Here is a 27,675-nt window from a genome sequence, read left to right on the forward strand (position 1 = left end):
CGGCCTTATCATTGACTCATCCAGAAATATTTGATTCGCATGTAAATTTTACATGGGGGAGAATGATTATTATGCGCAAATGTTTGAGGCGAATTGAAAAAAAAAAATAATGATTGGGGCAGTCTATTCCACACCAATGGAATTCATTTGCATTTGAAATTTATGATATACACATGCATGTATGATGCATACCTTAAGTCCTTATCTATTATTGGTTTGGGTATTCACCATACCCACATATAGAGAATCTATAAATGGACCCCCAAAGATCTTCTAAGCCCACAATTATCATCATATATACATACAACTACAAATCTACAATCATCCTCCTCTTCATTTCAAAATCAATTCCACATCAAGATGTTTTGGTACCCTTAAAATAGACATATGTAGAATAAGTTACCAATCTGTGTATATGTTAACTATATTGGAATCCGACCTCTATGCCCCTAATTAAACCCATATGTATATATATACACACAATACCACAGCCCGTAAACGCTTAACGTGAGAATGGTGGTGGTTGAGGAACAAAAGATTGAATAGGATCATGAAGTGTTTGGCCCTCCTCGCACTCCACTCTTGCCGCTTCACACATCATATTACTTGTTGCTAAGTTGCATCCATCTGTGTGATTACACGAGATCCAAAATTGTGTCAAGATTAGGTCTAGGTCACTTTTGTATAAAAATGATGGTGATGAATGGTTTACTATTAGTTTACGTTTTCATTATTCGAAAATGTGATTTTTACTAAGACGATAACCAAATAAATGAAACTAGTTCTTTAGCGTTTCGTATTGTTCAATAAAATTTCAGTAGCTCAAATTTCATTAGCTATTTACTAGTTCTTCCTCTTAATGCTAAATTTTTCATCAACGTATCAGATTGTTGACAACCAATTTCAACTAGTAAACCAAATAGTAGGAGAAATCACCTTCTTTGAACACAAAACCAGAACCGTTGCATTGTTTCTGAAACGAGAAACTACAAAGTTCAACTTCAATTTTCCCCTGCATCTCTACCAGAAGAGCCCGGAGTCTGATCAATTCAGTTTCCACCATTTCTTGGCTCTGAAGTTTTCTAAGGAATTGCTCATTCAGAGATTGCAATCTCATCACTTCATCTTCAAGGTATGCAGTGCGAGCCTTCTTCTTCTCCCTGTACTTCCTCACTGCCTCTCTATTACCACATAACCGTTTCTTGTTGCTACTGTCAGAATGATCATTCTCTTGCTGATCCTGCTGCAACATAAAAATATGTATCTATAACAATCCATTAAAATATCATCAGAAACATACCATATCTTAAGGGAAGAGATATTATTACAGAGATGATGAGATGAGTGTGAGCGTGGAAGCATGTGTGGGAGTGAGAAGCATCCTCTGGGCCTGGAGGGTTACAGCTATGAGTGTGACTACATCCTCTCGTTACTCGATCTTGATCTTTATCTTCTTCCTCATTCATCTTTATATATCTTTGATTCTGAGGTCCAAACTCAAGATCTCCAAAGAAAACACCTGTTCTGTTTGGGACATAGAATTATGGTGATATTATTAGGGTTTTTGATTAAAGTAAAGATGGTGTTGAAGAATATGTTCTTGATTAACATAGTGGATGAATAAAACAGTAGTCAACTCTTTATAATTTTTTGACATGGCCCAAGAAAGAAAAATCTTACAGAGAATCAAAGTTAGAAACTCGTTGGTTTCCTCTGCAATCCTTGCAACAACAAAACATCCAAGTACAAAGATTGATAGGCTTTTTGGTTTTGAGATTACCTTAAAATGTTTTTTTTTTTGTCTGTACCAAACTTTGAAATGGTTTTATTACTAGAAATTACGACGGAACAATAAGCAAAGCCATTTACCATATCCCCAGACCCCAATGAATAATATATTATAAGAAAGAGAATTGGTTCTTTAATGTCAATTGTCAAATTGTTTCGTATAGAAAAAGAAGAAGACTTTTCTCATGGATTTTAACTTATTGCACGTCTCTATCATTATTTAGTGTTCGCTGGCGGACACGTTTTGTAAACGTGTTTATCATCATCATCTTGCTTCCCGACGAGATTTGAGTTCAAGAAGCAAAAATGGCGAGTTTCATCAAGGCATGGGGTTTAGTGATCATCTCACTGTGTTACACTTTTTTCATTGCCAAATTGGTTCCAAAAGGAATCAAAAGGCTCATACTATTTTTCCCTGTCTTCCTCATTTTCTTCATAGTACCTTTCTTGATATATTCCTTACATTTACTCGGCATCACGGCTTTCTTCATCGCTTGGCTAGCAAATTTCAAGCTCTTATTATTTGCATTAGGGCGCGGTCCTCTCTCTTCAAACCATAAACCCCTATCTCTCCCTATTTTCTTAGCTGTCTCTTGCTTGCCCATCAAGATTCAGCTGAGCCCAAAACCTACAAAAACTCACTCCCATGAAGGATCCACAGAGGGTCCTTTGATTTATACCATAAAGGCAGTTTTTGTGGTTCTCATCATCAAAGCCTACGAATACAGTACCAAATTGCCTGAGAAAGTCGTGCTGACTCTCTACGCGATCCACATATATTTCGCCCTTGAGATCATCCTTGCCGCCACAGCTGCTGCGGTTCGAGCCATGTCGGATCTTGAGCTCGAGCCACAGTTCAACAAGCCGTACCTAGCGACATCACTTCAAGATTTCTGGGGGAGACGATGGAACCTGATGGTCACTGGAATCTTACGGCCAACCGTGTACGAACCGTCACTTCAACTGTTCTCGGTTTTGGGCCCGAACTATTCCCAGATTCTTGCAGCTTTCGGGACGTTTGTTGTCTCTGGGATAATGCACGAGCTCATCTTCTTCTACATGGGACGGTTGAGGCCAGACTGGAAGATGATGTGGTTCTTCCTCATAAATGGATTTTGCACGACCGTGGAGATCGCCATCAAGAAAACCATTAACGGTAGGTGGAGATTCCCGAAAGCAATCAGTCAGGTTTTGACACTCACTTTTGTGATGGTGACGGCATTGTGGCTGTTCTTGCCCGAATTTAATCGGTGCAACATAGTTGAGAAGGCTCTTGATGAGTACGCAGCCATAGGCGCATTTGCAGTCGAGGTCAGGAGGAAACTGACCGCATATCTTTTTTAACCCTGCCGTGTGACAAAGCTTGAGTGATCTCTATTTTAACTTATTTTTTTCTAACACTGTAAAACCGACATTTCTGCAACCCCATCATTTACATGGCACACGAATCAAGAAAATTGTGGAAGTTCATAATACTATACATAAAACCTTGCAAACATGATATGAAAGTAAAGATGAGGGGAAGAAACCCGCTCGAGTAGAGGCAATAACATGCAAAATGGATCAGCAAGATCCGCCTAAGTTACACATCTTAAGTCTATCTAAGGCAGTTAGAATTTGTCTACAACTCCTACAGCTAAAGCTTTTCCCACCAGAAATTAACGCACAGGGAGTTGCTTTCTTACTGATCATGGTGTTCATAAAAGTCCAAGCTTTTGGCGGAAGATCAGTTCCACTTCACCACGAATGCTCTCCACATCTGCAGCATAGTCTCTCTTGTATTCATCCGCCATTGATTCCTCCAGCTGTAGCTTCATTCTCTCTAATGCTTCTTCCAACCCGCAGGACTCTTTGAGAACCTGAGGCTCTATGGATTTAAGTTGAAGAAGAGTTTGGATTGCTGTAAGAGCCTGAAACATATTTTCCGAGTAGCATAAGTTAGAAAGAGATGTGTGCCAAGATTCATAGAGGAAGAAAAACGGTCATAGGCCCCTGTAATAGTTCTACCTTTTCTTGGAGATCAAGATCAAGCACCACAATCAAATCGACAACAGACTTTAGGAAAAGACGATCTTTGAAAATAGGAAGTTCATCTTTCTCTGTGTTCTGTAGTTGAGACTCAGCCAAATCACCGACTAAGAATACAGCTTTCCGTCTCAATTTCATATCCAAGCTCCCATTGTTCATTACATCCTGTAAATACGACGAAACATGGTTAGTTTTTTTCCAATCCAGAGAATGAATGAACAAAACCTGACATGATGTATTTCTGGTTTGCTCACCCGAAGCATAATGTATCCATGTGCTGCAAAAAACAAGTCCTGACCAGCTATATTATTTCGTATCAAGGCAGAAACAGCAAAAAGTGCTTTCACAGCTTCTTCAGTAGAGCTGGAGTTTACCATCTTTATTAGTGTTGTTAAAGCTCCAAGTTCAAGAACCTGTAACCAAATTCACAGAACAAGAAACATGATGTGTTTCAGACGGTTTATACTTCAACACACGGTTCTGCTCTACAAGTACAACGAAATCAAACCTGCTCTTGAACAAAAGGATTGTTTTGGCTAGCTTTCCCGAGCACCCACGCAGCTAGTTTCCTTACTTCTGTGTCATCATGATTAAGCTCTCCTGCTACAACTCTAAGCCCTCCTGATTTGCTCAAATCTACACAAGAAAAGAATGATGCCACAATTGATCAGACTCATGTGAAACTGTAACACAAACACATTTATATATACAAGATTCAATAGCAAGTTACAAGCTTCCAGTTACCATTTGCATTATCAATAGGTTCAACGAGGATCAAAAGTTCCTGCAAAGCACGGTGACGATCTTCAAGAGACAAGGATGAATTATTCAAGTCATCTATCGCTATTTGCATCAACTTCGCATTCGACGGCATTTTCAGCTTCTCCACCAGCTCCTATATAAGAGCACTTTCATGAACTTCCAGAGACAAAGCAATCAGAAATTAAAAACCAAAATCACAAAGTCCGTACCTTTAACTCTAATTGACGCTTCTGTAACTCATCCAAAGACATCTTCTCTGCATCTTTAGCTGCTTCCTTCAATGTCGCAGGATCCGAGTGACCTAACCGAAGATATCCAACATAGAATCAGATCTAAATGAAATTAGTGAGGAAGAAGGACACTGAGAAAGAAAATTTACCTATTGCCCAGTGTAACATCCCATCAAGTGAAGAGAATCCACCATCGATTTGATCTTGCTCTCCGATCACCACACCGGAATCTTCTACCAATTCGGCTTCATCTCTAACACTAGACCAGACCATTCCCCCGGAAGAGTTAACTTTCTCAGCGATCGAAAAACCCACCAATGAGATCACCACCAATAGAAACACATATCGGAAAAAGAAAATCGTCGGCATCTTTGTCTTCCCGGCGGTAGACTTAATCAGTAAATAAAGGTTTAAGCTTTTTCCCGTTTTGCGACTTTACCATTTATGTTTTCAGAATTTATATACGAAAGTAACTACTCCTTAACAACGTGTTCAGCCAATTATATTATTACACGTCATCTCATCCATCGTCACCTTCTATCGCGCTAAAACATTAAAGTGCCAGGTGGCAGAAGCGGGACCAATTGAATGATTAATCTTATTTACGTCAACTAAAATTAGGGTGTAAATTGAAACTATTATTATTTATCAGTACGAAATAGAATTTTTAAAAACTATAAGGGTGGATTTGAAATATTTAGGAAAAGGCATAATTAATTAGAAACACGACCCCTCCACTTCCTTGAGTCTAATCAAATGTGCCTTAATTTACAAAAATGACTTCTCACGACTCACGCCATTAAACTCCACGTACACCTTTCCCTTTCACTTTCATCTTCTTCTTCCCTCGATTCAATGGGTTATCTCTCCTGCAAAGCTGGATCCGCCGTCGCAATCGCCGTTTCATCTGCCGCATCAACCTCCGGATCCACCTCCAGCAAAGCTTCTGCTCCTCCCGAATCTCCCATTGAAGACCGTCCTAGACTTCGTCGTTTCCTCCATCGCGATCTCGAATCAGCCACAGGAGGTTTCGACATCAACAATCTCCTCGGACGTGGAAGCCATGGAAGCGTTTACAAAGCTGTCATCGGTTCACGTCACATCGCGGTCAAGAGACCTTCGAAATCTCGAGAAATCAGCCGTGAGTTCCACAACGAATTCGAGATTCTCTCCAGAATCCGTAGCCCTAGGTTTGTGAATCTCTTAGGTTTTAGCGCCGATAACTCCAAAGAACCACTTCTCGTTGTTGAATTCATGGGAAACGGAAGCTTATACGACGTGATTCACTCAGATACCGTTTTAAACTCCGGTGCGATTTCGAGCTGGAGTAAGAGAATCAAAATCGCTCTTCAGATTGCAAAAGCCGTACATCTTCTACATTCTCAAGAGACACCGATCATACACAGAGATATAAAATCAGCAAACGTATTGATGGATAAGAATCTAAACGCGAAGCTAGGCGATTTCGGATTAGCGATCAGATGCAATGTTGATGATCAAAAAGTGAAATCAACACCACCTGCAGGAACAATGGGTTACTTAGATCCAGATTACGTAACGGCTGATAGATTAAGCACGAAAACTGATGTGTTTAGCTTCGGGATCTTGTTGTTAGAGATAATCAGCGGAAGAAAAGCAATCGACGTTAGATATTCGCCGTCGTTTATAGTAGATTGGGCGATTCCGATGATAAAAAGAGGCAAAATCGGTGGGATTTATGATCCGAGAATCGGACCACCGATTGATGTAAGTGTGAGGAATCATTTGGGGTTAGTGGCGGCTAAGTGTGTGAGAACGTGTAGAGAGAAACGGCCGGGGATGGAGGAAGTGGTTGGGTGGCTCACGGGGTTGACTAAGTCGGTTAGGTCACGACGGTGGGATGAGTTAAGCATTGGAAACCCGTGTATGATGGTCGAGACGGTGGGTGGTCGACCCGTGGAATGATTTTTTATTTGTTTAAAATCAAGTGCTTCGCTTTGAAGCCATTGTTTTTTCTCTTATGGGTTGGTCAATTTATTCATTTAACATAATAAAGCATATACTGTAACATCATGGTTGCATATGGTATTTGACTGGATCATCATATTCATAACTACCGCTTGTTCTAAAAACATGCCATGTAAAGCCTTTTGCACTAGTGCATAACTTTCTCATATCACAAGTTTTTTAGCATCTCTTTGTAGAGTTGGAACTTTTCATCATTGACACCATTTCTTCGTGCAAAACACCTATTCTCGATATTGACTCATATACACAAGACATGCGTATGAACCATATCATTGATCCAATTATATATAGTTTTGTTTTTTTTTCTACTACTTATGGAAGAAACCCAAAGTAGAGTGTTTTTAAATATGTTGTCTTAGTGTTAATTGAAAAAACTAAACTGTTTTTTCTAACAAGAACAAAAAAACTGATCGTCTTAAAACTCCACTGTAAGGTAAAAACAGTTGACGAAAAAAAAGGAAAAAAAAAAGAAGGTAAAAATAGTTGTATGAAGACAGACGTATATCTACAAAATGCTGTCATTCATTTTCTAAACCTTTCATCTCTCTTGTTTCTTCAAATTCAACTCCTAACTCGTATTCTGAGATAACTCGTAGTCTAAAATCATCAAACTACTCGAAGCAATTCTTTTAAATTCTTTCATTCAAACACTCGAATCACATGTTGTACAAACGTATATTTTTCTCTTTGAATATAATTTGACATTACATTCAAAAAAAAAATCATCAAACTACAATACCAACGTCCAAGTGATTTCATAAACCTTATAATAGACAATAATTAGTACATTCAGGAATCAGGAGTTTATTGGAGTCCTAAAACATGATTTAAATGATCAATATACCGAAAGAGTGAAGCAAGATGCATGTTCAGAAACCAATTTAGAAAAAAATCTAAATCGATTCCAAACTTAAAAACGACTCTAATTAATCACCAAAGAGAACTACTTAATTAGACTTACTTCTTGATTGACTTGGATATTGGTGAGACTAAGGTAAACACTAAGTACAATCATATGTACGACTTTGTAAAGTTTACGATATTTCAGCTACATTGGAGAAAAATGTAAATTCCACGAACAAGAGCATTAATCGACCAATTTGGAACAATAAACTAAAGAGTAATTAATATGATATTCATGTTATGATTCCTCAAATTTTACAACATTTAATTTTAAAGTGATTATTTTGTTTCCAAATTTCACACACGTGTCTCTAACATCACAAATCCATTGTAGTAGCCAAACACATTTTCCAAGCCACAACCGAGGAGTTGGTTTGTCAAGTGACACAAGTCACTTCAATTCTATTAGTCGCGAAAATGTGCTTTCACTTAAGGAGAAAGATCTAATCAAGAAGTTCCCCGGACAACCTTTCGGCATTAGTTTCAGACAGTACGGCGGTTATGTGGCCGTCAACGAACCAGCCACTCGGTTTTTGTACTATTATTTTGTGGAAGCCATCAAACCTAGTAGTTCTACTCCTCTTGTGATCTGGTTTAACGGAGGTACCTATAGAAAATATATATTCCCTATACAAAACTCCTTTACTTGGAACTAGTTATATATTTTTATTTTTTTACATCTAATTAGACTCTTCAAAAACTTGAAAAGATAAGTCTTCTATTAATATCTAGTTTTTGAGGATGTATAATTTCCTATAATCGTTGAGAATTATACAAGAACAAACTTTTTATAAAAAAAAATACAGGACCGGGGTGCTCATCTGTAGGACTTGGGGCATTTCAAGAGCTTGGTCCATTCCGCGTACATAGCGACGGCAAAACGCTTTTCCGCAATCTTTATTCATGGAACAACGGTACATGATTGATTGTTTACTATCAGTTTCTGCTTCTTTTGATGATTGATTGAGAAGATCTAAAGCATAAGACACAAAGTATATTATTATATTGTTTACTTTCAGTTTCTACTTCTTTTTAATGTTTTTAAAGTTTGTAGATGTTGTTTAGATCTTGAGTGATGTTTGATGAATTTAGATAAAGTAATTTGTCTTCTAAACCCAAGGCAAGTGTTCATAATTGACATTAGGATGATTTTACGTCATATTTTGCTTATTATGCTTCATATGTTTAATGGCTTACTTATTTTATAATGAAGCAAGTAGAGACTAAACCAGACTAAACAAAGACTACAGTTCGATAGAAATGATATGGATGACGTGGTATAGAGCCTATAATGAGCGTCGAGCTTATACAATGATATGCATTCATGTGTTAATATTTTCTTCAAGTTGTTATATTGTAACATTTTAATTTACTTTGAATCAAAGAAAGACATAAGTATTAATTCTGATCACCAATGACCAAGTTTATAGAACAATGACATTTTTACAAGTTATACACATGCTAATGAAATATATATATATATATATATATATATATATATAATTTCGATTTAGATATCTAATAGTCAAAGGGTTACAATTTATTTTTCTTAGAAAAACTTTTAATTACAAATATTCTTTTATTTTAGATAATAATTCACAAGACCTAATAGATTCTTAGTTTATAATAAATATATCTTAGTTATAATATATATATTAATTTTTTGCGGGTGAATATTTTTATATTAAATTTACCCACGCATCGCGTGAGACATTTTCTAGTGTATATATATATATATATATATTGGTAGTATACCATCCAAAAATATGACTTACGCAAGAAGTAAAACTGTTGTTCACCTAGACCATTTTCTTCTCTTTCCATTGTTGTTTACGTCGTCTAATCAATGATCTATAACTTCTAAATGCACATACATATGCATCGATCATCAACAAATTATACATTAGTTAGTAATTGTAGGTCTAACAAGTCTCCTCGATCAACTTGCTCTCTAAGGGAAAGCAATTGATCACGAACATCAAACTCAATACATTATTGAAGGCAATTGAGGGTCATGCATGACACACCTCTCTCATTAACTGAACTTCATTAAAATCTTATTAATCATGAAACGAAACTCTTCTCTCCTATAGATGACTGAATATTATGATTGTATTAATTCACAATTAGAGCTCACAGGAGTTTATATAGGTAAATACGTAAAGTTTAGACACTAGAGATTTTCCTAATGAAAATTAAGTCCTTAATACATATATTTTACACAAGGCGCTTGCGTGTGGATTTGCAGAGGCGAACATGTTACTTCCTCTTGGTAAAGCTTCGTTTACTCTTGGACAAATTAATACGCCATCTAGATGGTATTGACATAGATTTTATTTATTTATTTTATATGCCTCACAATCCAGCAATTATAATAATTCAACGAAACGGAATATAATGTCTTTAGCATCATCTAGGAAGCGATTAAGTCCCTAATTAAACCATATATTGTTAAAATAGTTGGGACATCTAAAGAAAATTTGCAATCGGTTATTATATGTGTAAGTGCTACTACACACGAAGAAAAATAATGTGGATCTCTTGAAGCAATCGGCTAAGGATATTGAGCCTAGAGAATAACCAGACGGTTTTCAACACATAAAGGAAAATTTTCAAGAAATTCGATACTTTTTTTTTATGGGAGACGAGACAACTTTTATAATTATTTACAAAAATATAGTTTCATTTGATTTATAAGTTGGTTATAAATTGACTTTATTTTTAATAATTAAATATAATTTAATGTGTTTATTTAAATAATTTAGTTATAAAGACGCCATGCAATTGTTGTTAAAACCAAAAGATGCACTGTTTGTTAAAAATAAATATATGCTTTATTTACGGCGGGACAAGTAGTTATTATGTTATGGGATTTATAGTTAAGTTGTTGCAAAAAGGTTAAATTTGGTTATAAAAATAGTTGTCAAACGAATACCTATAAAAAGCTTCCATTCATTTTCCAAACCATTCGTCTCCATTTCTTTTCAAATCCTTCTCCTAATTCTCATAGGATTCCTAGATAATAGAATGGGAAAACGACAAGATTGGTCTGTGACTGCTTGTATTTTCCTGTTCTTGTCTTTGGCATCACAAATCCATTGTAGGAGCCACATACCTTTTCCAAGCCCTAAGCGAGGGGTTAGTTCGTCAGGTGACACGAGCCACTTCAATGTGATTCAACGCGAAAGTGTGCCTTCGCCAAAGGACAAAGATCTAATTCAGCAGCTCCCCGGACAACCTTCTGACGTTACTTTCAAACAGTACGGTGGTTATGTGGCCGTAAACAAACCAGCCGGTCGGTTTTTGTACTATTATTTCGTTGAAACCATCAAACCCGGTAACACTACTCCTCTTGTGATCTGGTTCAACGGAGGTATGTACATATAGAGAACATGTATTCCCTCTAGAAACTCCTTTACTTGGAACTAGTTATATATTTTATTTTTTTACAGGACCGGGCTGCTCATCTCTAGGTGGGGCATTTAAAGAGCTTGGTCCATTCCGCGTACATAGCGACGGCAAAACTCTTTTCCGCAATCCTTATTCATGGAACAACGGTACCTAGCTATAATTTCTAAAAATATATTATTAGAAACCAACAAGGTATATTCTCAAGACATATTGAGATCAACTAAGTATGCTATTACATATGGAATTGCAGAGGCGAACGTGTTGTTCTTAGAAACGCCGGTAGGGACAGGGTTCTCATACTCAAACTCTCCAATAAATGGGAAACAAGGAGACAAGGCAACAGCAGAGGATAACTACATGTTCTTGGTGAATTGGCTTGAAAGGTTTCCGGAATATAAAGGAAGAGACATTTACATCGCCGGTCAGAGTTACGCTGGCCACTATGTTCCCCAACTTGCCCAAATCATCCTTCACCGTAACAACCAGACCTTAATCAACCTGCGTGGCATTTTGATTGGTAATCCATCACTTAACAGGGAGATCCAGGATGATTTCGGCTACAAATTTATGTTTAGTCATGGTTTGATATCCCAACAGCAAATGGACAATTATAATAAATTCTGCACGGACTCCGACTTATATGATTGGGACAAGTGCCATTTGGCGTCCCAAAAAATAGAAGCTCAAAAAACACACTTGGACATTTACAACATATACGCTCCATTGTGCCTAAACTCCACATTGAGCAGCGAACCCAAGAAATGCACCACAATAATGAAGGCTGATCCGTGCAGTGGGAACTATTTGAAGGCGTATCTTAACATAAAAGAGGTTCAAGAAGCGATACATGCCAACACCACGAAAATACCGTATGAGTGGACCTCTTGCAATACGAAACTACTTTGGGAATGGAACGAAAAAGATAGGTATGTCTCATTGACACCTATCCTTCAGGAGCTGATGGGGAAGGGTGTCCGAGTCATGCTGTACAATGGAGACGTGGACCTGGTGATTCCATTTACATCTACATTGGCCGTGGTGAAGACGATGAATCTGACGGTTGTAAAGGAATGGCGTCCGTGGTTTACCGGAGGACATGTGGGAGGGTTCACAGAGGATTACAAAGGGAACTTAACCTTTGTAACTGTGAAAGGAGCAGGTCATAGTGTTCCTACGGACCAACCTATACATGCTCTTAATATCTTTACAAGCTTTATCCGTAACACTCCACTCCCTCAAACAGCCTGATTTCTAACTTGTACCACCCCTATAAACTTAATAGGACACTTTGGTCCATTGATTGAATGATCTAATGATAAGTATGATGTGTATGCGTCTGTGATACAACACTCAACAAATTATACTTAAGTTAATTATTGTCAAGGAAATAAAATTTCGAAATTATCAAGCATAAATTTAATACAGCAGTAGCCACTTTACATAAACAAAGTTCAATCCCAAAAATGCATTGTTTCTCTTCCAAACATAACTTGTTCAAATCTATAACATTCCTGTTGTTTTACTGATCATCATTCCAAGTTAGCAGATGAATATTCCCATTTCCTTGATATTCTCTTAATAGGCCAAAATTGTGTCATAATGTCTCTAGTTAGATTCGGTTGCTTATCTCTTGTAATGCAACGCTTCTCTCGGAACGGCATTGTCGAATTCTCCGGTGACCAATAATCTGATTGCACCAGCAGGGAATCTGTTATTTTGATCTGATCCTTCAATTGGCTGTGAGAGTGAGAACAATGGACGATGATTATACTAGAGAGATGATGGATCTCAAGACCTTAGACACTCGAACCCTAGAGAAGAAAGATGTTCTCGCTAAGATCCGGGTAACTTTTTTATAGGGTTCCTGCTTCCAGATCTTTGGTTAGTGGATCTAATGTCTTTGATATATTCTCGATGATGTATACATTTGGAATCATGTGAATTCTCGTACTTAGAAATTGAGTCTGGTGAAAAAGTTATAATCTTAATTGGATTCTTTAACGTTTTGTGTGACTACTGTAAATTTGGTCACTCTTTGTGTGTTGATATGTATTGAATCTCCATCAACATTCGTGTCTTACTGTCTTGTGGTACTACAAGGTCTTGCTGTCACGTGAGTAACCAGAGGGTCCAGAGAGGAGGACGGGAGAGATGCCCCCATAATTATTTTCTGAATCGCGACTTCAACTTAAGTTTTTCGATTAGTCAAGAAACGTAACTACACATTTGATAGCATTATTACGTCTCCAATAGTAAAGTCCTCTATTGCTACTTCACACGAAAAAAATGTTTGTGGATCTCTTGAAGTAACTAGCTAAATCGTGAGGATATTGAGCTGGAAATTGTCTAAGATTTGAGAATTATTAGACGGTTTCTAAACGCTCAAAAGGGACTTGAAGAAATTCGACTTTTTTTTATTGGAACCTAGGCAACTATATCATTATTTACAAAGAATTAGTTTCATTTGATTTATAAGTTTGTTACAGTTAAACCTCGAAAATATAACGATAGATAATGGCTGCTAAAAAAAGATAAAAAAAAATGTGGATTCAATGTTTGATAAGAAAAAAATATTGTTATATTTTATCTACGGAGGACAGGTAGTTATTATGTTCTGGCCTTGTCGGATTTGTTGTTAAGTTTCTACAAAAGGTTAAATGGGTTATTAAAATAGTTGTCAAAAGCCAAAATAAAACCTATAAAAATGCTGCCATTCATATTCCAAACCATTCGTCTCCATTTCTTTTCAAATCCTTCTCCTAATTCTCATAGGATTCCAAAATAAGAGAATGGTAAAACAACAAGATTGGTCCGTGACTACTTGTGTTTTGCTATTCTTGTTTTTGGCATCACAAATCCATTGTAGGAGCGGAATACATGTTTCAAAACGTTTGGAGGGGTCAAAGCAAGGAGATGGTAAGTCAGGTGATACGAGCTTCAATGTGCTTCGTCGCGTGCTTTCGCCAAAGGAGAAAGATCTAATCAAGAAGCTCCCCGGACAACCTTCCGGCGTTAGTTTTAGACAGTATGGCGGTTATGTGCCCGTAAACGAACCATCCAGTCGGTTTTTGTACTATTATTTTGTGGAAGCCATCAAACCCAATACATCTACTCCTCTGGTCATCTGGTTCAACGGAGGTACACATAGAGAATATAGATTCTCTACAAACTTTTTTTTTTTTATTGGACTCTTCTACAACGTGAAAAGATATAAGTCTTCTACCATCTATAAACAAACTTTTTTATAAAAATACAGGACCGGCCTGCTCATCTCTAGGTGGGGCATTTCTAGAGCTTGGTCCCTTCCGCGTACATAGCGGCGGCAGAAAACTTTTCCGCAATCCTTATTCATGGAACAACGGTACTTTTTAAAAACTTTATTAATTAGAAAATTTAGTGTGTTTTCACAAGATATATATGATGCATGAGATCAATTAAGTATACGATTACGTATGGAATTGCAGAGGCGAACGTGTTGTTCTTAGAATCGCCTGTAACGACAGGTTTCTCGTACTCGAGTAATCCAATTGATTTGGAGGAATTGGGGGAGAAAGGGGACAAGGCAACAGCAGAGGATAACTACATTTTCTTGATGAATTGGCTAGAAAGGTTTCCCGAATATAAAGGAAGAGACATTTACATCGCCGGTCAGAGTTACGCTGGCCACTATGTTCCCCAACTTGCTCAGATCATCATTCACCGTAACAAGAAAACCTTAGTCAACCTACGAGGAATTTTGATCGGTAATCCATCACTTCTCACATCGATCCAGGATCCATACGGCTACGAATTTATGTTAAGTCATGGTTTGATGTCCCAACAACAAATGGACAATTATAATCAATTCTGCCTAAGAGATGACTTATATGATAATGACAAGTGCGCACTTTCGGTAAAAACAATCGATGATGCAAAAAAGCACTTGGACACTTACAACATATACGCTCCTGTGTGTCTAAACTCCACGTTGAGCAGGATATCCAAGAAATGCACCACAGTTTTGGAGGTTGATCCGTGCAGTAAGGACTACTTGAAGGCTTATCTTAACAGAAAAAAGGTTCAAAAAGCGATACATGCCAACACCACCAAATTACCGTATGAGTGGACCTCTTGCAATAACGAACTGACTGAGAATTGGAGCGAAAATGATAGAGACACCCCGATGATACCTATCCTCCACGAGCTGATGGGCGAGGGTGTCCGAGTCATGATCTACAATGGAGACGTGGACCTGGAGATTCCATTTGCATCTACATTAGCCGTGGTGAAGGAGATGAATCTAACGGTTGTAAAGGAATTTCGTCCCTGGTTTACGGGAGGACAGCTGGGAGGGTTCACAGAGGATTACAAAGGGAACTTAACCTTTGTAACTGTGAAAGGAGCAGGTCATAGTGTTCCTACGGACCAACCTATACATGCTCTTAATATCTTTACCAGCTTTATCCGTAACACTCCACTCCCTCACACAGCCTGATTTCTAACTTGTACCACCTCGATTGACTGAACAATATACGTTGGTCTATAAACTTAATAAGACACTTTGGTCCAGTTATTGAATGATCTAAAGATGGTTATGATATGTTTTGTATATGTATATAAACCAATTTACAATGTTGTTTACGTCGTACGTCTAAATAATCAATGATTAAGTTCTAAATGGACATACATATGCGTGTGTGATACAACACAACAAATTATAATGAAGTTTGTTAAGCAACCAAAATGTCGAAATTGTCGAGCATAAGATCAATACAACAGTAGTCACATACACAATTCTTAAGCCCATAATGCGTTGTTTCTCTTCCAAAAACAATTTAGAATTTCAATATTCAATATTCAATATCTTTTATACATTTCGTTGCTTTTATTGTTTCACTGCTGTTTTACTGAATGTCATTTGAAGTTATTTACGTTTTTCCACAACTGCAAAATTGTGAAGTTTTTCATGTGAGATTTCAGAGATAGGAGGACTGATAGGGAGTGAGTGAGACCACATGAGACTTTACAGATGATTTTTTTTCTTTTTTCAATTTCAAAATAAGGTAAGGATTTTGGGGGTTTTGAAGAAATTTTCGTTGTTTTGGTAAAGCACATGTTTGAATTAGGTAATATTTTTTAAATGGGGTATATATTAAATGACAATATTTTAAAAACAACATCTTATTCAGGCAAGATAAAAGTTCATGTAGTTTTCTTCCGAAAAAGGTTGGTGTCCTTATTAGAAAATTTCCCATAAAATTAATAATAAGTTCATGATTTATTATTTATATAAAATTTAGCTATGCACCAATATGTAGCTTTGTAATCTATATACATATTCCTGCCTACCAAAAAAAAATCTATATACATATTCCTTTTTTATATATATTTCTTCTCAAAATAACTGGCATTATCACCAATACAGATTTTTCCAAAGTTGTGTGAGATCTGTAAATTTGGTCACTCTTTTTGTTGATATGTATATTGAATTTGATCATTCGTGTCTTGCAGTTAAACAAGGTCATGGCGGAAGTCTAAAATAAAGAGTTTTCCGTCTTTGTTTTCTTAAATAAAAGAAAAAATTAGTTACAAAAATAGAGAATTCTGTTTTGCCAAATTTTAGGAAACAATTTTTCTGAAAACTTTTTGTTTTGGTTTAACTTTTAAGGGTTACAAAAATTGAAAAAAGCAAAGCTTGTTTGGAGTAGTTACAGAGGGAAATTAATTGTTAAGTTGTTACAAAAGGTTATGTGTGATTAAAATAGTTGTCAATAACCAAAAATGTATCCATAAAATCAGTTCATTCATTGTCTCAATTCTTTCATACAAACTTCATTCTGCTTTCTTTCATAAAGATCCAATCAAACATAATTGAATGGGAGAACTACAAGACTGGTCGGTAACCACTTGTCTCCTCCTTTTATTGTTTCAAGCGTCACAAATCCATTGCACGAGCCAAACACATGTTTTAAACCGTCTTTTGTACCGCTCGAAGCGAGGGTTTGGTTCGTCGGTTGACACGAACCATTTAAATGCCATCCGTCACTTAAGCGTGTCTTCACCCCAAAACACCAGCGGTGTTAACCAACAAGAGCAAAAGGAGAGAGATCTAATTGAGAATCTGCCCGGACAGCCTTCAGTTAGTTTTAGACAATATGGCGGTTATGTGACCGTGAATGAGTCAGCAGGTCGATCCTTGTACTATTATTTCGTGGAAGCCACCAAAACCAAAAAGTCTTTACCCCTTGTTCTATGGCTAAACGGAGGTATGTATCTACCATCTAGTTCTACTTTTTTTTGTTTTTTCCTATTCGTTGAGAAATCATACAAGTAACAAAATTGATGAATTTTGTCCACAAAACATAAACATTCATACACAATTATATATATATCTATTTTTAAAATATGCAGGACCTGGTTGTTCCTCCCTATATGGGGCATTTCAAGAGCTTGGTCCATTCCGCATATATGGCGACGGCAAAACACTCTATACCAATCCTTATTCATGGAACAACGGTACAAACCTTCTTCTTATGGAATCTTTCGTCTATCTTCTTTTTTTTGGATAGTACTATATTTATTATTAGAATCTCCCGCAAAATTTAAAAGTATTATTTACGTGTGGATTCGCAGTGGCGAACATATTATTCTTAGAATCTCCAGTAGGAACGGGATTCTCGTACACGAACACAGAGTCGGATTTGGAGAATCCCGGGGACATGAAAGCAGCAGCTGATAAATACATCTTCTTGGTGAAATGGCTGGAGAGGTTTCCGGAATATAAAGGAAGAGAATTTTACATTGCTGGTGAGAGTTACGCCGGGCACTATGTTCCACAACTCGCACAAACCATCCTTGTTCATAACAAGAACCAAAACTTCATCAACCTACGTGGCATTTTGATTGGTAACCCGACTCTGAACGACATAGTCGAAACAACGGGTTCGTTTGATTATTTAGTAAGCCATGCTTTACTCTCACAAGATAGTCTCCTTAGCTACAAGGAAAACTGCGCAACTGACACTCCAAAAATGGAGGTGGATTGCATCGCATTGAGTATGAAAATCGACGACGACATAAAAAAAATGAACCTATACAACATATTGACTCCTACGTGCATAAACGCCACGTTGACCCCGTTGACTAACCAATCCAAAGAATGCACCACTGTGCTGCAGTATGAACCGTGCGGAATGCAATACATAGCAGCTTACTTAAACCGGGAAGACGTTCAGCGTTCCATGCACGTCACGAAATTGCCGCACACGTGGATGCTATGTAATGAAGCCACAGGATTCAATTGGAACCAGACGGATTATTCTGCATCGATGCTACCTATTCTCAAAGAGCTGATGAAACATGATCAACTTCGAGTCTGGGTGTACACTGGCGACACGGATACGGTGATTCCGTTGACAGTTACAATGCACGCTCTGAAGATGATGAATCTAACGGCTGTTACGGACTGGCTTCCGTGGTTTAGTGAAGGACAGGTGGGAGGTTTCACAGAGGAATACAAAGGCAATTTTAGATACGCCACAGTGATAGGAGCTGGTCATGAAGTTCCTCTTTACAAACCTAAGGCTGCTCTTACTCTTTTTAAACATTTTATCCGCAACTCTCCTCTCCCTCTTACCCCTTGATCATCTATACACTTTGTAACAACACCACAACACTCTTTTTTCTTTTTTCTTTTTCACATTCATGTAATTATTATATAGGTAAATGTTAATTGTGATTTTCTTGGATAATCTGCAAAACTAACAGAAAAAAACGGATTTAAAATTTAAGTAACTAACCAAAAAAATTGCGTATTTTGTATATCATAAATTTTTTGGATCGTTAAGTAGATCTTTCTACTTTCACATGCATGAACATAAGGTGCCAACAACAAGCTAGATATAACATTTTTTTACCGATTATTCCGACATGGTGAAAATGGTGTTTCCCCTTATAAAATAGCCAAACTTTTTTGTTTATTTGGAGTAAGTTTATAACCACAAAGATGAATTTTATTTATTTATTTTCATGTTTGATTTGCGACGAATGTTAAAACATATAATTTAACACTAAAAATTTGTACTGAACTGCAATACATTACATATATAAACAATATTTTCTAAAAATTGGCTCATTTATTGTAATTCTATTCAGTTCTAGAAAAGAACTCGTAGACTCAACGACTAGTAATTTTAATAAAATTACGTTAATTTCGTATTTTTTCTTTTTTCTTTTGTCATCAGATATTATTTAGGGCCAATCTTTTAGGAATCGCGTCATATTTCGTTAATTTCGTTCAATAGCGCAAAAAAAGGTTTCGATATCTAAATTATTGATACAGTTCAAATCATAATAAATTCGGAATTCAGGGTTTAATAAATTTCGGTTTACATAGATGAATAATCGGTTCAGTTGAGAGTCGTGTTTTGTTTAAAAAAATGGGGAGAACAGAGACCGGCGACGAATCGTCGGCGAGAAAGATGCGACGTAAAGTACCCACGTCGATCGAATCTCTAGACGCCGATATACTGTGCATCATCTTCTCTTTTCTTGATTTGTTCGACCTCGTTCATTGTACCGTCGTCTGCAATTCCTGGTACTCCCTTCAATCCAAATCCCTAGCTTCTTTTTTCTCATGGTTGCGAATCCCGTGTTGACCTTATTCGAACTTTTTTCTTATTGAGGAATGCTGTTATCAAAAGGCTGAAGCTGCTACAAGCTTCTTGCCGGAAGATGCACCATCTCGGTTCCGACTCTCCCAGTAGCTCCACGTCACTTGATCGTCCAGCTGAGATAGATGTGGAGGATTTTGCGATGAAGCATCACAAGATGGCATTGTTAAGGGGTCGAATCGAAATTGAGCGATGGGAAGCTCATTCTCACCGGTGAGGCAATTTTTCCATTGGGATTGTTTTTCAATGTTCCAGAGATTTTGTTTACTCTTGCCATGTTTCTAATGTTCTCTATGTCAGGGTTTCTCAGTGTCGAATGAAGAAAGGTTTGCTTCTTACTGGTGTCGGTGATAAGGTTAGGATTTTTTTTAGTATACAATTCGATTAGGTATTGTATGTGTTATCTAAGTAGCACTGGCTAAGTTAATCTGACTACTTTGATCAGGTTATGCGCCTCTGGTCATTAAAAAGCTACAAATGCATGGAAGAATACTCCCTTCCTGATGCTTCTTCCTTGATTGACTTCGATTTTGATGAGAGTAAGGTAAACCTTCTCTAAAGGTCATGGATATTACTTAAACTGGGAATGAGCTAAAAATGGATTTAATGATCAATGATGATACAGAAACCTCAGTCAAGTCACTGACATGAATTTCTGAAACCACCAGTATAGCAGTATAATCTGTTTCCATGTCACAGTTTGCCTCACCTGTTGTAGCTGAATATTTCCTTTTGGCTAAATCTTGCTATTTTCTATAGAAATTGGAAGTTGTATCTCTAGCATGGGAGTATTTTGATTCTGTTGTTGTTGTTGTTGTTGAGATTGTTGGCTTGGTTGGTACCCGCATTAGCATATGGAGGAGAAATGGACAAAGAAGCATTTTTCCATCTCGTGCAGGCACCTTTCCTAAAGGCCTTTGTATGCGGTATGTCAGAAGATACTCTCCTGATATCAAGTTCCTGAGAACCTATCTGTTTCTATAGAAAGATCAACTGATATTCCATGTTACTGACAAAAGTCGGTGTGATACTTCAACATGGCTACCTAGCCCCTCTGCCCCTGTAAGGTTGTTGGCTTCTCTATCCACACTGATAAGTTGTATGTTTTCTTTTTCAACCAGTTACATTGACCCAGAAGCTGTAGTTGGATGCGAGGATGGAACAGCTCGTGTATTTGATATGTACAGTAAGACATGTTCACAGATCATTAGGTAAGCTATGTATTATGTGTCTGTTGTGTTATGGAACAACACAGTGAAACTGGAAAAGAACGGTTTTTCATTATCAAAATTGTTTACAATTTCTTTTGAGAAAGCTAAATCACAATTTTCCTATCAGATTGGTTAATAACTATGTATGTAATTGCAGGACTCAGGGTGGGCCAATAACATGCTTATCTCTAAGCGATAATCAACTATTTCTTAGTGGGTCGTCACTCGGGAGAGTAACAGTATCTGACCCTTTGATGGATCAACCAGTGGCCACTCTTAAATCCACGATAACTGCAGGAGGTAAACTCAAACTCAATGTCAGATTGCATCTCCAGTGACATTTCTTAAAGCAACCTCCATTCTCTACAGGTATACAGACAATCTGTTTTAACCAAGGCACTAATCTCGCCTTCATTGGAACAACTGGTGGATATGTTTCATGCTGGGACCTCAGGTATGTTAAAATAGTCGTCTAAGGTTTTTTTCAAAGATGCAAGTTTTAATTCACTATCTTAAGACGTTATAACCAACTATTATCTAACAGGAAAATGGATAGATTGTGGGAAAAACGAGTGAGTCCTAATGTCGTGTACTCAATACAACAGCTAAGGAATGACACATCGGTTATGGTAGCTGGTGGAATAGACGGTGTGCTGCGTATGATTGATCAGAAGAGTGGAAGGGTTTTATCTAGAGTTATAATGGACGATAAATTCTCCACAACATCAACAAGGAACAACCAAGTGGTGATAGAGAAAAGAAGAGGAAAAAGAGTTTCTCAAGACATGGAGATTGATAAAATCGAAAGGAAAGTTCGGCCTCAAATCAGTTGCATAGCAATGGGGATGAAGAAGATGGTAACGGCTCACAATGGTAAATGCATAAGTGTATGGAAGTTCAATCTCTCGTAAAGTAACAATAAACTTGTTTGTAAGTGACGAAATTGGTAACAATAGCATTATAAATGATTGATTTAAAGACAAAACCGATTGGATTGTGTAAGAGCTACAAAAGTTGAAACACTGGAAACAAAAAAAGAAGGGTTTGTTGTCTATTTGGCGGATTTCTTGGATGGCTCAGGTTGAGATTCAGCTTTGATGATATTGAGTTGACCACCTTCTTTACAAGCTGCATTAGTTGCTTTCACTTCATTGCAATGGTTTATGAATTTCGTAAGCTCCTGCTCCACACAACACCAACCAATAACTCACAATTAAAGATCCAATCGATTCAGAATTTAGGGAGATTGAAGAATATAGAAATTACCCGATCAGTGTCCATCTCTTTCGTCATCTTTGTTGGTTTCACATTTCTCTTCCCTGGAACAAGAAGATGATAAAATCTGAGAAATCAAAATCGAAAGGGATTTGTGTGAAGTAAAAAAAAAGTGAATACCTTTGCGAGTTTGAATGGATTTGCCATGGCGATTAGGAGCAATAGTCTTCCTCTTCTGTTGGCCCTTGAACTGATTGCTCTTCTGCGTCATCTTTGGATCGTCGTTTCTAGCTAGGGTTTTCTCTTCTGTCGAAGGGTTTTTGTTGTAATAGAAGAAGAAGAAGAACAACAATCAAAAGCCTATATAATGGGCTCTTAAGGCCTTTATTTATATGGGCTGATTAATTATTGGGCCCAATTTGGAGTTTTCTAAATTCAACTCTGCTAAATTTTTGGGAGGCAGAAGATTTTGTTCCGAGGAAGACACGGATACGCAGAAAGCGGTAAAATCCTCCTTCTTCGTCGTCCTTGTAAAAACCCTTTCTCATTTTTGGAAGGTTCTTTCAAAATCCTTTCTTCGATTGCTTTCGGATTCTCGCTCGCTTCTTCGATTTTTGGTTTTGATTCATGGTGAATGTGTTTCCTCCGCTAAGGTTAAACGCTCTTCTTCTTCATGACAGTACTTTCAGTGACGTCATGACGCTGCATCTGTATCATCACTCCCGTTTTCTATGGAGGAATCTCTGTTTTCCTCGGAGTGTTGGAAACTTGTGTAATCGGAACTGTTCTCTCATCTCTCCTTCCCTTGCACGCTCTGCGAAGGTGATACTTGTACTTGTATCGTTCAATTCTGAGCTATTTAGATGTGGTTTTTACTCTTGTTATGTAGTCTACATCTGAATCATGGCTCTGATTAGTTTGATATACAGATTTTCTGAATCAATTGAATGTTTCTTTCGCGACATTTCTGTTTACTATAAACTCAAAATTGATCTCTGAAGGATACTTATTATTTCGTTCTAATGTTGATATAAACATTTGTGGTACACAGTACTATTGCAGTTCCGTAGCTGTTTCTGAATTCTCAAATGAAGCAGCTAGTGGCAGCACATTGACTTCTATAAGTGAAGATGTTACGCCACAGTCGATAAAATATCCTTTCAAGTCAGAAGAAAGAGTAGCTAGTACTGCTGCTTCTTCAAATGGCAGAGTGATGCTTATTGATGGGACATCGATTATATACAGGGCTTATTATAAGCTTTTAGGTAATTCTGCTACTCATGTGTACATCAAATGTTAATTTTTTTTCCTCCCGATCTCACACTTATTGACATTTGATTGGGCATGTGCAGCAAGGTTGAATCATGGTCATCTGGCTCATGCTGATGGAAATGCGGACTGGGTTTTAACAATATTTTCATCTCTTTCTCTTGTAAGTGATATCTTGAGTATTGTTCTCCAGATGTTCATTTTTACTGTACTTAAATCTGATGGTTGAGAAAAGCTTCTTGTAGCATTAACGATGGCTGACCAAGTAATCATGGTTGCGTATAATTATGTTTCCTTAAGGCTAAAGTTTATCTTTCTTGTTATAACTTTCGCATTCGACTTCTTACCTTGTTTCATTGTGTTCTCATTTTCAGCTGATTGATGTTTTGAAATTTCTCCCATCCCATGTGGCGGTAAATTCCATTATCCATTTAACATCGCATTTCTTTATATCTGTGATGATCGAATGAAGTTCTTGTAGTTTTCTTAATGTTGGATAGCCCCTACTGACTTAATTAACTGTGTCCATGCAGGTGGTGTTCGACCATGATGGTGAGTCCTAATGTAATAGTCTTCTATAATTGGTTAAATTCATGGACGTCTATCTACTTCATGTGGTGATGTAGGAAGAATTCAGGTTTTTGGGGACTTTTAGTGTCTATAGTTAACCACTTTGAGTGTGCCTCTCAGATGATTTAAACTAATTCATTGATATAAGCCCTTATTTCAAACTCTATAGTTATGGCCTCTATACTTCCTGATTTTAATTACTCAAGTATGTGTATGATTTCCCCTTATCAATTGATGCTAATTGCTCCTCTAGTCATCTATAATTTTGATTTTCATCATCCTCTTTCAGATGAATAGATAAATAATTGTCTTCAGCTTGTTGAATGTTGTTGCCCGAAAACTTAGATTATGTTGAGTGTTGATGTTTTCAACTTCATTTGTATCATAGTGAATGGATAAAAGTTTCAGATTTCAACTTCTGGCCACTACTGAGAACATTTATTCGATAGGCCTAAGAGTAAGCAGGTGGAGATCTAGATGGTGATATATTGACCAAAATTGATTACTTAATCTTGATAATCATTACTGTACTATTTATGGAATATTCCACTAAGTTATCTAGAAAAGCTTCTAGTAATGCATAATAGTGGTAATCTGACAAATATCATGTAGTAATCATGGTTATGTCATATGTGAGGCAAGAAGATTAAATGCTTTCTGGACCTATACGTCTCTAGTTACTCTTTTTTAACAAAATAGAGCCTTTTTCAGGAGTTCCTTATGGCACTACTTCTAATTCATCTACAGGTTATCGTTCTGCAAAAGGTAAGCTCCATGTCCTTAGTCAAACTAAAGTAATTTAATTGACAGTATAAGAAGTGGTCATTTTTGCATGAGAGTTTAGTTAGTATGCTGACTCGATGGTGATGTATGTAATATCATCGCCGATGATCTCCAATTGCTATACAAGCCTTCAGTATATTGCTTCTAAATATATAAACTTGCAGTTTGAACTGATTTTCTGCTGTGTGCCTAGGAGAAATTATTCCGGAAATTATGGCTTACTTGCCAAGGATGATATTTGAAGTGAAATGCCAACTTTGTCTTCCTTTGGGTGTTTTGCTTGCCGCTTTTGGGCAGTCATAAACTTTGGTGTAGATAACAGAGGGTCGGTCATATGCGCTTCCATGGCGGTCTTTGGCTATTTGTAAAATAAACTTAGGTCATATCCAATGATGAACGTAGGTCCAGTATGCTTGATGTCTTTTGTTGTTTCCGTTCTGTACATACTGACATAGATATGCATATCCAATACTCTCTTCTTTCTACGTGATGGGTTCACTTGGCTGCTCAAACTGTAAATTTTAGGCTTTTTGGCACTCTAAACCTCGACATGATTCTCCCTTGTCTTTGCGCAGAGTGTGAAGGATTATTTTTATGCATCAGTATCAAACCTATCTTTGTTCATGTTTAAATTTTTACAGGCATGAACTTCCGTCATACTCTCTACCCAGCATATAAAAGTAATCGTCCTCCCACACCTGATACCATAGTACAAGGACTTCAATATCTCAAAGCGTCCATCAAGGCAATGTCTATAAAAGTTATAGAGGTAAATCATGCACATGATTGCCATATTTCCTTTCATTGTGATGATTTCTCACTAATGGGCAGACATTCCATGAAGACAGGTGCCAGGTGTAGAAGCTGATGATGTTATTGGAACACTGGCTATGCGAAGCATTAGTGCCGGTTTCAAAGTACTCATTTTCAGCTATTCGAGAAGTGTTCACTACTTATTGAATGCTCAGGGTCTGTTCAATTTGTCCTTTTCCTAGAAGTGGACTGATCATTTGTTTGTTACCCCTTTACAGGTCCGAGTTGTCTCTCCAGACAAAGACTTCTTTCAGATTCTTTCTCCCTCGTTGCGTCTTCTTCGACTAACACCACGCGGATCAGAGTATGAAATTCATGTTAGATGGATAATTGCCTCATTGTAGAATTTTGCGTATTATGAAACCATAGTTGCTCTTTGTATCCTGTATGTTTTTTCCACTCAGTTGTGTCAAGGCTACTGCTTCTTGTGGCAGGATGGCTTCTTTTGGAATGGAAGATTTTGCTAAAAAGTTTGGAAATTTGGAACCAGCACAATTTGTTGATATCATCGCCCTTGCTGGAGACAAGTCTGATAATATTCCAGGTTAAGCCCACTTCCTCTACCCCTCACGAAATTGTTAATTTCTGGGGATATTCCTTTCATAGCCGCATTTTGTGTATCACAGAAAAGTTGAGCAAAAGTGCACAATCTACATACAAACGTTTAGCCAAAGTGCACACAGGAAAGGGCTAAAGTGATCTAATGATGTTTGTGTGATGCAGGAGTTGATGGTATTGGGAATGTGCACGCAGTGGAACTGATATCTAGATTTGGTATTCACTGAGTCATGCTATATTCTTTGATTTCATTGATTTGCGCCCCATGTTTCCTATTACTCACTTTTATTGCATTATCAGGCACGTTGGAGAATCTGTTGCAGTCTGTGGATGAGATCAAAGAAGGAAAAATAAAGGAGGTGAGTGAACAAGTGTTGCAGAGGTTAGGCAAGCTAGTGCTTCTGTGATATGCAAGGCCTAATATTATAATCTTCCTTGTCTTTGCAACAGTCTCTAATAGCTAGTGCGGATCAAGCCATTCTTAGCAAGAAATTGGTAGGTTTTCCTGTTTTTCTTTCATACTTTCATTCATTTATTCAGTTGTTAAGTTCACAAGGTAGGGATGATGAATTGTGTTAATGGCAGGCACTGTTACGGTCTGATCTCCCAGATTACATAGTACCGTTCGACACGAAAGATCTTACTTTTAAGAAACCAGAGGTTTGTATTTGTATGACGATATACATCTACTACAATAGACTAACTGAAAACAGAAAGATTAGTAACAGAGGATAATTTGTGAAATGTACAGGACAATGGTGAGAAATTGAGTAGCCTGTTAATCGCGATTGCGGATTACGCAGAAGGATTTTCAGCTGATCCAGTCATCAGAAGAGCTTTCAGGTTGTGGGAAAAACTGGAAGCAGTGCCATGATGATATTTTATGCATCTTTTTTCTTACTCGTTTCTTTGTATTGGGTACATAAAATAGAGTAAGTTCAAGCCAAGCTTAGAAAGTTCTCCCACAAAACATTAAAGCGATACTTTCACAATCCTTTTGTAAAGCATGCTTTATTGTAACTATGGAGAATGATGAAGTTGATGCTAATTTAGAATGCTCCTCCATGGGAGGTTCCATTACATAAAACACAAGGGAGATGATAACTTCAAGCTAGCCTCTTCTGAACACATCTAAAATGCTGTCTGAAACTCTGTTCACTTTGCTAAAACAAGAATCTCTTCTGTCTTTTAGTTGAATAGGTAAACTAACGTTAATATCATTTACTATTATTAGTATCCGCTAAATTGATTATAAAAAAAGGTCAAGTTAATGCCTCATGGAGACATATGATGATGATGATCAAAGTAAATTATAAACTAAGAAGAAAATATTCGTCTCTATTGAATTAATTATGTACATTAGTGACAATAAGAACTAAAAATATTCTAAACAAATTAACAATGAAAGAAAAGAGACAAGGTACTAAACTAGTACGTAAATTAGTAGACAAACTCCTTCATTGGATCTCAAACCAA

The 27,675-nt window shown here is 37.2% G+C and overlaps 10 protein-coding genes, 3 long non-coding RNA genes and 1 pseudogene across 24 annotated transcripts; 9 read left to right on the forward strand and 5 right to left on the reverse strand.

Moving 5' to 3' along the window:
* Positions 1 to 64: 64 nt before the first annotated feature.
* Positions 65 to 1,885, reverse strand: BZIP24 (basic leucine zipper 24). Of its 3 annotated transcripts, none has more exons than NM_115055.3 (4): positions 1,681 to 1,867; positions 1,329 to 1,524; positions 937 to 1,243; positions 65 to 627 (listed from the first exon to the last, which is right to left on the reverse strand). In NM_115055.3, the coding sequence occupies exons 1-4, from the start codon at positions 1,737 to 1,739 to the stop codon at positions 503 to 505; spliced, it is 687 nt and encodes a 228-aa protein (NP_190764.2). In that variant the 5' UTR covers positions 1,740 to 1,867; the 3' UTR covers positions 65 to 502. The 3 variants fall into 3 exon arrangements, with proteins under 3 accessions (NP_190764.2, NP_001325572.1, NP_850680.1); NM_180349.1 differs by having other exon boundaries at positions 276 to 627; positions 937 to 1,240; positions 1,681 to 1,821; NM_001339543.1 differs by having other exon boundaries at positions 106 to 627; positions 1,329 to 1,885.
* Positions 1,886 to 2,013: 128 nt separating this feature from the next.
* ASAT1 (acyl-CoA sterol acyl transferase 1) lies at positions 2,014 to 3,257 on the forward strand. Its single transcript, NM_115056.3, has one exon. The coding sequence runs from the start codon at positions 2,095 to 2,097 to the stop codon at positions 3,130 to 3,132; it is 1,038 nt and encodes a 345-aa protein (NP_190765.1). The 5' UTR covers positions 2,014 to 2,094; the 3' UTR covers positions 3,133 to 3,257.
* On the reverse strand, positions 2,368 to 2,603 carry AT3G08215. The gene has a single exon (NR_141409.1). It is a non-coding gene; the product is annotated as an other RNA (long non-coding RNA).
* AT3G51980 (ARM repeat superfamily protein) lies at positions 3,247 to 5,227 on the reverse strand. Its single transcript, NM_115057.4, has 7 exons — positions 4,958 to 5,227; positions 4,788 to 4,879; positions 4,561 to 4,711; positions 4,325 to 4,452; positions 4,071 to 4,229; positions 3,796 to 3,981; positions 3,247 to 3,698 (listed from the first exon to the last, which is right to left on the reverse strand). Exons 1-7 carry the CDS (start codon positions 5,175 to 5,177, stop codon positions 3,486 to 3,488), a joined length of 1,149 nt encoding a protein of 382 aa, NP_190766.1. The 5' UTR covers positions 5,178 to 5,227; the 3' UTR covers positions 3,247 to 3,485.
* A 204-nt stretch (positions 5,228 to 5,431) lies between these two features.
* Positions 5,432 to 7,063, forward strand: AT3G51990 (Protein kinase superfamily protein). Its single transcript, NM_115058.3, has one exon. The coding sequence runs from the start codon at positions 5,664 to 5,666 to the stop codon at positions 6,750 to 6,752; it is 1,089 nt and encodes a 362-aa protein (NP_190767.1). The 5' UTR covers positions 5,432 to 5,663; the 3' UTR covers positions 6,753 to 7,063.
* Positions 7,064 to 10,684: 3,621 nt separating this feature from the next.
* On the forward strand, positions 10,685 to 12,556 carry scpl36 (serine carboxypeptidase-like 36). The gene is made up of 3 exons (NM_115059.3): positions 10,685 to 11,091; positions 11,171 to 11,275; positions 11,380 to 12,556. The coding sequence occupies exons 1-3, from the start codon at positions 10,746 to 10,748 to the stop codon at positions 12,375 to 12,377; spliced, it is 1,449 nt and encodes a 482-aa protein (NP_190768.1). The 5' UTR covers positions 10,685 to 10,745; the 3' UTR covers positions 12,378 to 12,556.
* Positions 12,557 to 12,883: 327 nt separating this feature from the next.
* On the forward strand, positions 12,884 to 13,111 carry AT3G52003 (annotated as a pseudogene). Its single transcript has 2 exons — positions 12,884 to 12,973; positions 13,085 to 13,111.
* A 746-nt stretch (positions 13,112 to 13,857) lies between these two features.
* On the forward strand, positions 13,858 to 15,846 carry scpl37 (serine carboxypeptidase-like 37). Its single transcript, NM_115060.3, has 3 exons — positions 13,858 to 14,267; positions 14,386 to 14,490; positions 14,594 to 15,846. The coding sequence occupies exons 1-3, from the start codon at positions 13,919 to 13,921 to the stop codon at positions 15,601 to 15,603; spliced, it is 1,464 nt and encodes a 487-aa protein (NP_190769.1). The 5' UTR covers positions 13,858 to 13,918; the 3' UTR covers positions 15,604 to 15,846.
* A 1,137-nt stretch (positions 15,847 to 16,983) lies between these two features.
* On the forward strand, positions 16,984 to 18,823 carry scpl39 (serine carboxypeptidase-like 39; the record flags this gene model as incomplete). The annotated part of the gene is made up of 3 exons (NM_115061.2): positions 16,984 to 17,374; positions 17,520 to 17,624; positions 17,742 to 18,823. 3 exons carry the CDS (start codon positions 16,984 to 16,986, stop codon positions 18,749 to 18,751), a joined length of 1,506 nt encoding a protein of 501 aa, NP_190770.1. The 3' UTR covers positions 18,752 to 18,823.
* A 629-nt stretch (positions 18,824 to 19,452) lies between these two features.
* AT3G52030 (F-box family protein with WD40/YVTN repeat doamin) lies at positions 19,453 to 21,928 on the forward strand (the record flags this gene model as incomplete). Of its 2 annotated transcripts, none has more annotated exons than NM_001203134.1 (9): positions 19,453 to 19,704; positions 19,793 to 19,993; positions 20,081 to 20,135; positions 20,226 to 20,324; positions 20,603 to 20,706; positions 20,902 to 20,991; positions 21,149 to 21,291; positions 21,361 to 21,445; positions 21,536 to 21,928. In NM_001203134.1, 9 exons carry the CDS (start codon positions 19,547 to 19,549, stop codon positions 21,900 to 21,902), a joined length of 1,302 nt encoding a protein of 433 aa, NP_001190063.1. The 2 variants fall into 2 exon arrangements, with proteins under 2 accessions (NP_001190063.1, NP_190771.2); NM_115062.2 differs by having other exon boundaries at positions 19,547 to 19,704; positions 20,540 to 20,706; positions 21,536 to 21,902.
* On the reverse strand, positions 20,301 to 20,624 carry AT3G08220. The gene has a single exon (NR_141410.1). It is a non-coding gene; the product is annotated as an other RNA (long non-coding RNA).
* On the reverse strand, positions 21,845 to 22,536 carry AT3G52040 (2,3-bisphosphoglycerate-dependent phosphoglycerate mutase). The gene is made up of 3 exons (NM_115063.3): positions 22,387 to 22,536; positions 22,258 to 22,310; positions 21,845 to 22,171 (listed from the first exon to the last, which is right to left on the reverse strand). Exons 1-3 carry the CDS (start codon positions 22,475 to 22,477, stop codon positions 22,043 to 22,045), a joined length of 273 nt encoding a protein of 90 aa, NP_190772.1. The 5' UTR covers positions 22,478 to 22,536; the 3' UTR covers positions 21,845 to 22,042.
* Positions 22,056 to 22,514, forward strand: AT3G08225. The gene has a single exon (NR_141411.1). It is a non-coding gene; the product is annotated as an other RNA (long non-coding RNA).
* A 24-nt stretch (positions 22,537 to 22,560) lies between the features above and the next one.
* Positions 22,561 to 27,326, forward strand: AT3G52050 (5'-3' exonuclease family protein). 8 transcript variants are annotated; one of them, NM_115064.4, is made up of 16 exons: positions 22,561 to 22,763; positions 22,887 to 23,028; positions 23,258 to 23,471; positions 23,559 to 23,638; positions 23,850 to 23,888; positions 24,009 to 24,027; positions 24,757 to 24,810; positions 25,470 to 25,597; positions 25,677 to 25,745; positions 25,860 to 25,945; positions 26,076 to 26,185; positions 26,365 to 26,415; positions 26,500 to 26,558; positions 26,650 to 26,694; positions 26,785 to 26,859; positions 26,951 to 27,326. In NM_115064.4, exons 2-16 carry the CDS (start codon positions 22,903 to 22,905, stop codon positions 27,071 to 27,073), a joined length of 1,278 nt encoding a protein of 425 aa, NP_190773.2. In that variant the 5' UTR covers positions 22,561 to 22,763; positions 22,887 to 22,902; the 3' UTR covers positions 27,074 to 27,326. The 8 variants fall into 8 exon arrangements, with proteins under 8 accessions (NP_190773.2, NP_974414.2, NP_001078270.1 ...); NM_202685.3 differs by having other exon boundaries at positions 22,561 to 22,709; NM_001084802.1 differs by having other exon boundaries at positions 22,666 to 22,709; positions 24,793 to 24,810; positions 26,951 to 27,249.
* Positions 27,327 to 27,675: the final 349 nt, after the last annotated feature.

Source organism: Arabidopsis thaliana, chromosome 3 (assembly GCF_000001735.4).
Source record: "Arabidopsis thaliana chromosome 3, partial sequence".
Classification (NCBI taxonomy): Eukaryota; Viridiplantae; Streptophyta; class Magnoliopsida; order Brassicales; family Brassicaceae; genus Arabidopsis; species Arabidopsis thaliana.